At 35.9% G+C, this 13,457-nt stretch overlaps 1 protein-coding gene across 3 annotated transcripts in view; it reads left to right on the forward strand.

The window, feature by feature from the left end:
- usp32 (ubiquitin specific peptidase 32) overlaps positions 1 to 13,457 on the forward strand; it is a 43,742-nt gene that overhangs the window by 19,456 nt on the left and 10,829 nt on the right. The window contains exons 5-16 of one of the 3 annotated variants that reach the window (XM_039670541.2): positions 616 to 775; positions 7,096 to 7,227; positions 7,476 to 7,583; positions 8,709 to 8,824; positions 9,162 to 9,224; positions 9,517 to 9,600; positions 9,713 to 9,774; positions 10,222 to 10,324; positions 10,671 to 10,860; positions 11,313 to 11,491; positions 11,968 to 12,108; positions 12,994 to 13,153. In XM_039670541.2, coding sequence (XP_039526475.1) covers positions 616 to 775; positions 7,096 to 7,227; positions 7,476 to 7,583; positions 8,709 to 8,824; positions 9,162 to 9,224; positions 9,517 to 9,600; positions 9,713 to 9,774; positions 10,222 to 10,324; positions 10,671 to 10,860; positions 11,313 to 11,491; positions 11,968 to 12,108; positions 12,994 to 13,153 — 1,498 coding nt within the window. The remainder of the gene's footprint in view (positions 1 to 615; positions 776 to 7,095; positions 7,228 to 7,475; positions 7,584 to 8,708; positions 8,825 to 9,161; positions 9,225 to 9,516; positions 9,601 to 9,712; positions 9,775 to 10,221; positions 10,325 to 10,670; positions 10,861 to 11,312; positions 11,492 to 11,967; positions 12,109 to 12,993; positions 13,154 to 13,457) is intronic. The other 2 variants (XM_039670542.2, XM_039670544.2) reach the window with 2 other exon arrangements.

Below are 13,457 nucleotides of genomic sequence, written 5' to 3' on the forward strand. Positions count from 1 at the left end.
GTGTGACTATTTTGTTCACTGATTAATGGATTACATGCCTATTTAAACAATCTTTTTCAGAAACTTATTTCATTGATTGCCAAATTCTATATATACAGTACTTTCTGAACCATTGGCCCCATTTAAACCTGTGTTTACTGAAAGAGCTTCCTCTGTATTATAGCTCTAATAATAAGCTTAAAAGGTTGACTGTGCAAATGTTGAAGCCAACAAGGTCACGTAATATGGCTGTGACTTACATTCCCCCTGACTTCTCTATAAGCTCTTTTTCCAGTTGCACTGTTTTCTCAGCCTTTGTTTGTCCCGCATCAGTTCTTGATTTAGGGGAAAGCCACCCAGTGCAGCACTTTAGTTGGTTATCTCTTGGCAGCGGCTCAAAGACTCTCTCTCTTATCTCTTTACCCAAACCACTCGCACAAATGTATCTGCATACAGCAGAAAGAAATCAGTTCATATTAATAATTAGAGAACTTCCCCTTCGCTCAACAATGGAAAGCACACAGTCCAACTTCTCAATTCTGCACGGTTTTGTCATGCACTTTATAATGGTCATGGGTTCATTAGAGAATTGTAGTCTGGTGATTATTTAAAGTGTTTCTGTCTGTTTCTGTCCAGGGAGAGAAAGTGAATTATGAGAAGTTTAAGAGCTGGCTCCTGCAGAATAAAGATGCTTTCGCATTTTCCCGCTGGCTGCTGTCAGGTGGCGTGTGCGTCACGTTGACCGACGACAGCGACACACCCACCTTCTATCAAACCCTGGCAGGTGTCACACACTGTAAGTGTCACTATTCTCTCAGGGTATTCTCTGAATACTTCCTCTCAATATACTCTTAAAACTATTCTGTCTGGGTCCGGAAGGGTTTTTCTCCATTCATATTCTTCATAGCGATTCAAATTATTTTTATTTATTTAGGGCTGTCAAACGATTAATCGTGATTAATCACATCCAAAATAAAAGTCTGTGTTTACATAATATATGTGGGTGCACTGTGTATAATAATTTTATATATATAAATACACACACATGCTTGTGTATATTTAAGAAATATTTTCATGTATATACTGTATATAGATTTATATATAATTTATATTATATATATATATATATTATTTTTTCTTAAATAAATATACATGTGTGTTTATATATGTGTGTATACATATATATAAATAATTATACACAATGCACCCACAAATATTATGTAAACACAAACTTTTATTTTGGATGCGATTAATCGTTTGGCAGCCCTATATTTATTGAATTTTTTGCTAAACCTTGAACTAAACCAACATCTCTGAGGATTGATTTGAAGTAAAAAATAAAATAAAAATTTGAAGAAGAGGAGGGTACAAGATCATCTACTTGTGCACTTTTTTTAAAGGAACTGAACTACAGTTAGAAAAATACAGTATAAAATTATTGGTTGTACTCTACCAATCAAAAGATTGTTTAATTGTTTTGAAGGAATTAATTATAATTGATTAATCTGGTCTTGTTTCCCTGGTAACTGCAACTTCTCTGATTGGTGAATCAATAGTTCTGTTGAGACATAAGAAAACTACAAATGTGACTTGCTTTACGTCAAGCGTTACAATAGTCTTTATTGTGTTTTTCTTCATTTCTGATGTCGCAATACATCATACTGTCATGAAATCATGCAACAATAATCTACCTTGTCTGTGGACATTGTTCATTCAAAAGCCGGTGCTGGATAAACAACAAACAAGTGTGCGTGCGACAGTAGGCTGCTGTAGGCTATATTATTTATGACAGCAATTGCAGGACAATTCCGCTTCAAACCTGTAGGGCGACCGCAGAGGAAATGTTACTTGGTGAATTTGGCAACTGTTGAAAATCACACTGACTTGTGGCTTTTGCAGGAGAATATACCATCAGTCTTTGAGCTCGTGATGGGTCAGTCTTGAAATATGACCAAAGGAGAATATTATGGTATTTTAGTGTTCATACGTCCTAAATACTTCATACTTCCTAAATACTCTTAAATCGGTTTACTGTTATTACTCTCTGAATATGCTCTCTGGTTTGCCTTTTATGCTGATATGCTCAGTGTTTGTCACTTTAGAGGCATCTGTTTACAGAAATTTGTTCAAGTGACTTAAAGTCTTAAGTTATCATTTAAATTTAGTAGTGACTTTGTATGTCGCTGAGGCTGACCGTAATCTGCTCTTTGATAATGTATGCTGCAAATGTTTAAGTTGCAAGTCTCGTTTTGTCCATTTCCCTCTTCCCCCGACACGCAGAAGGCATCACCGAATCAGTCGGCCTGCCCTTCAGCGGGAAAGAGGCATCTTTGTGAGATAATGGCCAGTGACAGGCAACACTTCCCACTCAGTGAGCACGCTTACACACGACTTGCACACACTCGGCCCTGCTGCAGCTGTCACTGCCACCCAGTTATTAAAACCAGACTGACACGGCGAAGGAAATGGCTGCATTCTCTCAGAGACCCTGAGCCTGCACAGTGACAGAATGTCTAAACCCTCACTCTTATCATATAGGATGATTTATTTAGGTGCTCAAGATCTCCCTCCTGCTCAGTCACTCTGCACATTTGCTGTCATAAAATCATAATGTGGGAAGTCTGTAATATTTGCATTTCTGGGTGTACTCAATTGACCCCCATTTACAAGTGAACACACTTGATAGCCATTTATTTGAGTATTCATAATAAAAATACCATAATTATTATTATTTGATACAAATGTATATCATTTAATGTATTTTTAATGGCTGTTTAGGTGTGTTTAACTGACTGATTAATTGTTTAAAGTATAAATATTGTATATAGCGTCTCAATTAATAAGGAATAGATAACTAATGTAATGACTAAATCATAAATAATTTCAATATTTCAAAAAATATTCTGATGTTGTACAACCCCAAATCAGAAAAAGTTGGAAAAATAAAATCAAGAATCTGTGATTTTTTTTTTTTCATTCTATTTATGCTTTCAAAGATTGAAATCATACGTCTGTGTGTAGGATAAACTCTTAACAAGAAAATTACTCCACACATGTAAAAATCGAATTGAGAGCTTGCAAATCGAATCGAATTGGAACATCTGAATCAATACCTGGCCCTAATTTTTACCCTTTTCTTAGATTATCCCAAAATACTCTTGTTGCATTAGATTGACCAGGCTTTGGGGTGTCTTTGTATCTATTTTTTTGTCTGGTGTACAATTTTACATGGAAAATATATCTTGTTGCATTTTTACTGGAAACATGATTGTGAAAACTGATTCAGTTTTGTTCAGACGTTTGAATTGATTACGCTGACTAGCTAGGCTAAACTCCGTAGGCTTTGGAGCTCTGCCATTAATGCTGGGCAGGAGCAAACCAATATTGACATGCCTCCTATTCTGTTTGTAATTTAAAACAGTTGCTATGGGTTGCTTTAAACAGCATACACAGCAGTTGTTTGCCGTTGTCATTAATCAATTGACTGTATACAGTCATTATTGGAAGGTTAATTTATGTGCCTTTTTGTGTATTAGTAAGACCATGATCAATTCTGTCAATAGCATATTTCTTCATTACAGAATGAATGCAGAAGTTTGGGCTTCATTCTTTTCACTGTTACCCAGTCCAGATACTTTTATTCTCAAGTACAAGATAGAAAGTAAAAAAACACAAAAGCAAGTGATTAAGCAAATAGCTCAGTAAAATTAGAATAAGTTTGTCAATCAAGGACAGCTTTGCCTCTCCATCTCTGGCCAATCAGAGAAGCTACCTGGGCAACGCACTGTAATCTGCGGCCCGCTCCAGATTATCCTCTTAGCTCAGTGAGAGGGCTGTGTGTGTGCTGTCAGTGTGAAGTAGTCATGATCTGTGTGATCTGTTTGAGCGTATATGGGTTTATGAGTTCATGCACTGTCCAGAATATGCCTCACACCAGGCCAAATAAAAACTGGCAAGAGGCCTGTCAGAAAGAAGAAAGTGATGACTAGATGACAACAATCATCGAGAAAGAAAGGAGTTGCATACGGAGATGGAGAGTAGCTGTATTTTACCAACGTAGCGGCAGCTTGTGTGTCATGGTACCTGCCATATCTAACAGCCAGAGCTGTGACATGTGCAGTGGAATATGGTATGGTTCTTCTGCTGCCACTCTGATAGAATCGCTCCATTAGGTGAGTTCTTGAGATATATATATATATATAAATACAGTATATATATATATATATAAATACAGTATATATATATATATATATATATATAGCTTGATGGATGGACACATTGTTTGTCAAATACACACCTCCAATACATATACTGTTCAAACATTTGGGGTCAGTTAGGTGTTTTTGAAGTGTTTTTGAAAGAAGTATCACCCAGGATGCCTTTATTTGATAAGAAGTATAAACTGTAATATTGTGAAATACTACTTTTTGAAGTATCTGTTTTCTATTTTAGTACATTTTGAATTTTTTTAGCATCATTACTTATGTACTACAGTACATTGTTACCAGTCTTCAGTGTCCCATGATCCTTCAAAAGTCATACTAATTTGACGATTTGATGCTCAAGAAACATTTCTTATTATTATCAGTGTTTAAAACAGTTGTGCTGCTTAATATTTTTTGGAAACTGATGAATGATTAATAGAAGAGCAGCATTTATTTGAAAAAGAAAATGTTTGAAACAAAAGTTGAAAGTTAATTTATATATATATATATATATAAAATCAAAAAGTATTAAATATTATATTTAATGTCTTTAATGTGAGATTATAACTAAAAGTATAGAATGAAATCTCATATTCTCAGTATAGAATGAAATCTCATATTCTTACTTGCTAATAACACACATTATGACACAAATTCAAAAGACACTTTCACATCAAAAAAAACACATCAAAGATGGCACTGATTCTGTCCCCAAGAGAGATGGCTTATGTTTGTGATATTGAGTATAAAAGTGTGACATTGTGTCTCAGTCCAGACCTGTAATTACTTTGTCATGGATATCATTGTATGCACTCTGTGCCCTGTTACAGGACAGGAAAAGTAATAGAAACATAGCTCAAGTAATAGGTGAAATGGGTTTTGACAGCTTGAGAGGCCCGACAGCATCGTGCTGTCCTGCTATTATGCATTGCTGGACAAGAAGATATCATACCACAGCAAGCTTGAAATAAACTGCACATCGTGTCTCATTTTAAGATGTGCTGTAAACATTCAGGTTTACTGATCCGTACGGTGCATAAGTGTTAGATTAGTAGTTGCTGTCTAATGCACAAACAGTGAATAACACTCAAGCAGATTTTTTTAGTTCCTTAAAGCTAATGTATATTAATTATTGTTATAGGTAATAATAATGTTGCTCTGAATAATGATAATTATTCATCACTTCATTAAGTTTGTTGTTAAATGTTTTTTGGCTGTAAATGCATCTTGGATGTATTTTTTAGGACTACTGTCAAGATAGATTCCTCTCCTAACTGCTCCTGAAATGACACAGAGTCATTGATTGTGATTCGTGGCAGGTTGGTTTGTAACCCTTTAGATCCCCAGGCTGTTTTCTGTGTTTCTGGTCTGTGTTCAGTCTTCGGGCCCTCAGACAGTAAACCTGCTGTCCCTGAGAACTATGGGAAATAATGACTATTGAGCTCATCCATTCAGACTTCCATTTGTCCGTCAAACCACAGAGGTTTAGCTGTGCTGCAGCAGTCTGAGATAACGGAGGAGTTTGGGGCCAAAACCCCTAGGACATACTTTTGTTTGGATCAGTTTGCTTATTTATTTAATTATGGAGTGCATTTTCTGAAATGTATTGTGTTTTGAATAGAGAGTGTAGTAGACTGAAATGAAAGTCAGGCTAAACAAAAGATCAGATTTGTATTCCTGTGTTTTGACACTTGCCTTATGTGTGATGGTCAGTGTAGGAGGGGGTAGACTAATCCTATTAGCCTAAGCTAGAGATTATTGCAAAGCAAAAGGAGTTGACCTAGGTCCTCTTAAACTAAAAGACTGGACTATATATGGCTTTACAGAGGGGGTAACCTGAGCCATGCTTTCACCTAGTAGGTGACATTATGTAATCACTTGTCATAAATGTTAATGGTCACACTTTACAATAAGGTTCATTAGCATTACTCAATGTATTAACTACATGAACTAACAATAAGCAATACATTTGTTACTGTATTTATTAATCTTTGTTAATGTTAATAAAAATACAGCTGGTCATTGTTTCTTCAAGTTAGTTCACAGTTCATTAGCTTAATGTTAACAAATTCAACATTTGATTTTAAGAACTTATTAGTAAATGTTGGAATTGATATTGTACATGTTGTCTAAGGTAGTTATCTAATGAAACTTTTTGTAAAGTGTTAGCATGTTAATCATAATACGAGCCCATTTACAGTCTGCAACAGCTAATTTATTATGTAAAAAAAGAATCCATCTAAACGTCTCTATTTAAAGAATAATTCATCCAAAAATGAAATTATTTATTAAGGCTGAAAGTAGTTTTTCACCCTCATGTCATTGCAAACTTTTATGATGTAAAAGTAGTGAATATCAACACAATTCTTGCAATATAACAAGCTCAAAAATACAACTATATGACTAGAGACTGGTGTGATATTCTTTTCAAACCATAATGTATGAATGCTTTATATGAGGAACATGTCTATTTACTTGTGGTGTTATTCACTAAAATATCTACTTTTGTGGCTGTGTTGTTTCAGAATATATTTATAATATTATAGTATGTATTAATCTTTTCAGATAGCTTTTATTTTAACATTTAATTTATTTATTTTAATGTTATTTTGTCATTTTTATTAGTTTTGTATTTCTGTTTAGCTTTATTTTTATTTCAGTTGTGTTTAGTACTTCAGCTTCAACTTGTAGTTTCGGGTTTAATAACATGAGGGTATACGACATGGGGGTGAAAAACAGTCAAAACAGGTTTTTGTATACCGTCTAAATGACTACCAATGGAGTCATTACACAGAAATATATGACTGATATTCAATTACACAAGGAGCAAATGCCCAACTGATGCTTGACACTGCACATTAAAATGATTATTTCACAAATAATCTGATTTCTTGTGTTTTCTTTCTTGCAGTAGAAGAATCGGACATTATCGACTTGGAAAAGCGCTACTGGCTGCTGAAAGCCCAATCAAGGACAGGCCGTTTTGATTTGGAAACCTTTGTCCCTCTGGTCTCGCCCCCTATTCATGCATCGCTAAGTGAAGGCAAGACAGAATTCATTACAGTAATTTGAAAAGGTTCCCAAATGGTTTGAAACACTCACACATACATCCACCTGCTAGCCGTGTGCTTTGAAAACATTTGCAGCACCCATGAAAGCACCCATTTTATTTTAGTAGAAGTTGGTCTTTGCTTTTGAAATTTATAGGATCATGTGTGATAAAAGATCTCCAAAGAATCCAATTACTCTTGCTGGCTAATCTAAACGCTGACATTTTCTCCCATTTTCCAGGCTTGTTTCATGCCTTTGATGAGAATCGGGACAATCATATTGACTTTAAGGAGATATCGTGCGGGCTCTCAGCTTGCTGTCGGGGCCCTGTAGCGGAAAGGCAGAAGTGTAAGCATTTCATTTCCTATCATCCTCTTTTAGTTGTTCTCATTCCACAGCTGATGCAGGATTGTTTTATATGGTGTTTCTTCAAACATTTTAAAACATTTTTGGAATAAAATCCTTGAAGGATATTTTAGCTAGCATAATCTGTATTCTAAGATGGCGTCGTGGTTGGCGGACCTTTGAAGTCGAGCTCTGGCGGTTGTGGCAGTAATGCGATTAAGTCAGTCATTTTAATTCGTCATCTATATTTTTTGTGGTTTTATACGTAAACATTTCTGCATCAGCATTTGTTAAATGAGCAGAAGGAGACAAGTTTTTCCGAAGGCTATGGATTTCGAGCAGTAGGTTCGCTGTGCTTTTTGAACCTCCAGTGTTGTGATGTGAAATAGGATTTTAATCTTTGTTTTGTAACACCCTTTCCAGCGTCTCCTGCAAAAAGTCCTCCTAAAAAAATAAAACTGAAACAAATGGAGATATCGTGGACTTTGAATGCCATTCAAGCTCTGTGTGCAAAACAAGATATATTCGTCATTCAAAAAAGGGAAGTGAAACTAAGAATGCAGGCATACAAACTATAAGCAAAGCACCACTTGCTTACCATTTTGAATATCAATTTATTTATGCACAAATGATTATAAAAAATGTTATTTAAATATGGTTTCTCTTAAATGAATGTTTGAAAGTTCCCCATCTAAAGCTAGGGACACACCAAACCTTTTGTGTATATGTATTGTGAAAAGCGCTATACAAAATACATTTGAATTGAATTGAATTGAATTACTACTTTGCTCACTTTCATCACTTTTGCTCTTATTGCACTGACTCATTTGCTAAACTGAACAGCCAATCAGAGTTCTCTCTCTGAAAAACGGCCCGGCGCCGATTTTACATGTTGAATGTCTGGAAAAACCCAGATGGATTTCGTCCTGCACCAAAATGCAAAAAAAAAGCAATAATTTGCACAGATTTCAAACCATCTGCGTCTGTGTTCTTTAATTTGCGTGTCGTCAGTAGATCACTCGCCGAAGTTTCCACTCCTATCTGCGCTTTTTTGGAATTGCGCTCTCACGCTAATTTGCCCTGTTTAGTAAATCTGACCCTAATTCTCTTCTTCCTTGTCTGCTTCAGTTTGTTTTAAAGTGTTCGATGTAGATCGGGATGGAGTTCTGTCCAGGGATGAGATCCATGAGATGGTGGTGGCGCTGCTGGAAGTGTGGAAGGACAACCGTACAGATACCCTCCCCGTAAGTGTCTAATCGAACCTAAGTCCACAGAAAAAGCAATAAGCACATGATACGGTTAACTATTTGATTAACCTTTTGTTGCTTTGCAAATTACTTCCTTTGTATTATATATGTTTGTGGATATGCTTGTGCGGTGATTTATGCATACGAGATGCAATCATGTTTTTGCAGGTTTGCACTAATGTGGGATAATAGATTTAAATTAAACTCAATTCAATTCATTATTGATTTGTGCATCCCGAGTTGTCATTGTATGTCTTGCATCTAATAGACACCTTTCTTGTCAGTTATAGATTTCATGATAATACTTCCTGATTTATGTATCTCTATTTTTCAGGAGTTTGATTCCAGCGTGTCAGACATTGTAGAGGACATACTGAAAATGCACGACACAACAAAAGTAATTAGACTTTCTTTTCAATGTAGATTTGTCATGCTAAAAAAAAATTTGTTGATATCGATTTCAAATAATTTTCACCATTGCTGATACCCTTTTAATTAAAATTTAAATTTTACAAAATGAAATAAAACATTACCATATAAATTACATTAATTTCTCAATTAAATAAACATTACTTGCATTTGTTTGTTTTTTTCCCTCAGGTTTTTTTCAGGTTTATCTTAGATCCAATATTTAAGGATATTATATGCGTCATTTGTTCTCAAACATTTGTCTTGTGTTTTACTTACAGCTCGGGCACTTAACCCTGGAGGACTATCAGATATGGAGCGTGAAAAGTGCCCTCGCCAATGAGTTCCTCAACTTGCTGTTTCAGGTAAATAAATAAATAAAAGGGGCATAAATGCTTTGTAAGTGAATCCAGTAAGGCATGTGCGTTTTTATCTTGATTCTGGCCTCAAATGGCTTGTTAATCTGTTGATCATTAGGTGTGTCATATCGTCCTGGGCTTGCGTCCTGCTACCCCTGAAGAGGAAGGCCAGATCATTAGGTGAGAGTAGGACACAGCATTTCTTTACTCACCCTATTACTTTCTGTAACTCGGCTTCCTTTCAAAAGCGCCCTACTGAGCACTTTCTCAATGTTTTAAAACAAGCCTTATGAGGGCTGTATTGTATTTCACTCACCCACGATCCTCATGATTAGACTTTGTCTGTTTGTAAGGATCCATTGTACCTCCGTTGCCTGTAACGGCGTTTAAAATCATTCATTTCATTTTGAGTAAGATTTGCTAGCTGGACTGTTGGTGCTCAAAAAGAAGCTATAAATACTGTACCACATCATTGTGTCGTATTGTTTGGTTATACTGCCTAAGTTTATTATTGATATCCAATGACTGAAGGAATGTTTTGTTGGTTTATTTTAGTGCTTTTGTATAAATATGATAGTTCTTTTATTGACTGTTTGTCATCCACAATGATTTTGTGTGACGGCACAGGGGTTGGCTGGAGCGGGAGAGCAGGCATGGGCTACAGCCCGGTCAGAACTGGTTTCTGATCTCCATGCAGTGGTGGCAGCAGTGGAAAGACTATGTCAGATATGTGAGTAAGCATTATGTCTATGCAGTCTCTACATAACTATTAAAAGGGATCATTTCATGATAAATATAAATTTATTTTTCCTTTTTTTTTTTTTTAAAAGTACACTGTTCTGTTTTGTACTATCTAAACAAACTGAGTCAATTATGAGTAAATTATGACCATTTCTCACATTTTAATTGGACTACAGAGAAAACAGTAAACTGATATGACCCATTTATAGTACACATATCTGGCTGGAACCTGTTTCTCTCAGACATCAACCAGCCAAAAAGTACTGACAATATGGAGCTTACAGGTTTTTTTTGATATACAATCTATTAAAAACTACTATTATTGTGTTAAACAGGATAATAAGTCGATTGTCGTTGAGCAGCCATCAATTCAGGGCAGTGGGATGAGAAGTTCTCAGTCTACAGCACCTATAGAGCCTGTCCTGAACAGAGTTGGAATAGTTGTGCGTTCTCCCAGTTCCACAGAAGAAAAATTTCCTGATAACATCTCCAGCTCATCGGAGGCTTCAGAGAGCACTGGTAATAGTAAGTACACACTCAGTCGTTGTTAAGAATATGATTTAAGCTGTGGCCTAGCAGTTATCACATTTTTTTACATAAAACAATTATTTTATTTAGTAGGAATGCATTAAATTGATCAAAAGTGACAGTAAAGATATTTACATTGTTGCATAAGATTTCCTTTTTAAATAAATGCTGTTCTTTTGAACCTTCTATTTATCAAATAATCCTGGAAAAAACAAACTGTCACGTTTTCCACAAAAATATTAAAAGTGCTGTATGCATTTAGAATTTTTTTTGACTGTACTAAAGCATAAAAATGCTATAATATGTTTGCATGTATTTAGGAATGATAAGTGCACATACTTTTTTCGCAGAAAAACACTAGTTATACAGCCAGTTATTCTACTTTGGTATCGCTCTGGTCTAATAAAAAGGCATGAAGGCTGAAAAGACATTTATTTACACTTCCTCAGGCCTGACCCCACACACCAGTTCTTCTGCCACAGACGTCTGCTTCGCTCGGCAGCACAACGTCTCTGACAACAACAACCAGTGTTTCTCCAGTGTCAATGGCCATTTGCCCAACAGCATGGTCACGCAGAGGCCCGGTGCCATCGACAACCAGCCTCTGGTGACCACCGACCCCATGAAGGTGAGTGTACGTGTGCTGAGAACACCCACTGAAGCTAGGAAGCCACTTCTAATCCTTTTGCCCATCAAAATAACAACCAAAGTGCAAATTAGAATCACCTTGAACAAATTAATCCTGTGATAAATGGTCTGTAACATTTGTGTTCTAGAAAAAGAAGCTGAAAGCATTTTGTATGAAACTGCTTGCTTCGGTAATGGCTTGTCGCAAGCATATTTGCAGTTATGTAATAATATAATGTCCAATATAATCAGACTCTTTCTTTGCACAACACAATACATTGCAGCTGTAAAGCCAAAAAGGGACCTTTTTGGTCCTGTCGACACCCCTTCATCCAACCTCCCATTCTCAGTCAACAAGAGAAGAGCAGGGTGAAGGGCGCTTACACCACCTGTGATTTACTCACTGGAGGTCCCTACAATTTATCATTGCAAATTCAATATGAACTCCCCTTGAGTGTGTGACTTCGTTTTGTCCAGGCACCCACATTGACTATGGAGGGAGGGCGGCTGAAGAAGTCCCAACAGGTATTGGCTAGCCGAGACTTTGAGACTGTGCCAGAGCCGGTATGGAGGGCACTTTATCACTGGTATGGGGCCAACATCAGTCTCCCACGACCGGTATGTATTCCATCTCCCACCATAGGCACTTAATTTGTGCTTCAATGAATGCTATTTTCTCTGGCTTTTTTGCATAGTCACACAATGATCTTGATGATGTAACATGAACTGTGTCAGATATTACTAAACGTGTTTCCTGAATACAGATTATTCTTGGCTAATTTAACCCTCTTTTGTACAGTGTTGCCTCTGGGTCTCAGACTCATTTTCTTCACTTTACTACCACATAATTCATATTTGATGGCCTTAAAATGGTTCATAATGAAGGGATGTTGTCAAATAAATAGTAAAAAGGTTACATTCTGGAGGTTTTTACATGATAAACTGCCCTTTAAAAAAAAAAAAGATTCTTCCCCATAAAAAATTTTTTACTTCATATTTCTTATTTTTACAAAATAAAAAAATGTGCTTAATTTTATATATATATATATATATATATATATATATAAAGCACATTTTTTATTTTGTCAAAATAAAAATATAAATACAAATAAATAAATAAAAAAAATATATATATATATATATTAATTTATATAGTAAAATGGAATATTAAAATTCTATTATGTCAAAAAATTATCAACTAAATGTAATTACAAATATTATTTAATAATGTTGGCAGCGTAGCTTGAAAGGACCCCTCTCCAAGTATCAATTTAAAGTTTTTGATTTGGTAATATCAATTTCATGCGAGAATAGTAAATCAAACTTTTCTTGTCATGATGTATGCAGTTGGGTTTTTAAAATTTGACTGAGGAATGAACATGTCACCTGAATCTACCCTGTGAACTTCTAATTCAGTTTGATTCAGCCACATTTAGCTTCTCTCTTAAGCAGGTAGACCACTGTAGTATTGTGCTTATGCTGTATCTTTTTTTCTTCCTTCAGGTCATCATGTCTACAGTCACAGTTCACCCAGAGCTAGAGCTCTTCCCCCGCTACCTTCTGTTCCTGCGACAGCAACCGGCCACACGCAGCCCTCAGTCTAACATCTGGGTTAATATGGGTATGAGCAGCCTGCGAATGTTCCCTCCACATATGCCCCGAGGTAACGTAAGCCTGCAGCAAGAGAGAGGCTCCCTCCACCTCCGCCTTGACCAGTTTCTCTAATCTCCTAAAATGCACCCAGCTCGGTCTCAGCAAAACGACCTGTCTGGATTACTAAAGAGCCAAATCCTGTTGCCAACACCCAGAGTCATCTTCTGAGTTCAGCCTAGAGTAGAAAATAATAATAAAGAACAAAAGAAAACATAAAATATATCAAATTAAATTGTTTTTTTTAAAATATTTAATATTTTTTGTTAAATGCTACATTTTGCTCACACAAAACTATAATGTAATCCATGACAGCT

The sequence above is a fragment of the Pimephales promelas genome, chromosome 16 (genome assembly GCF_988280905.1).
Source record: "Pimephales promelas chromosome 16, fPimPro1.hap1.1, whole genome shotgun sequence".
NCBI classification, from domain to species: Eukaryota; Metazoa; Chordata; class Actinopteri; order Cypriniformes; family Leuciscidae; genus Pimephales; species Pimephales promelas.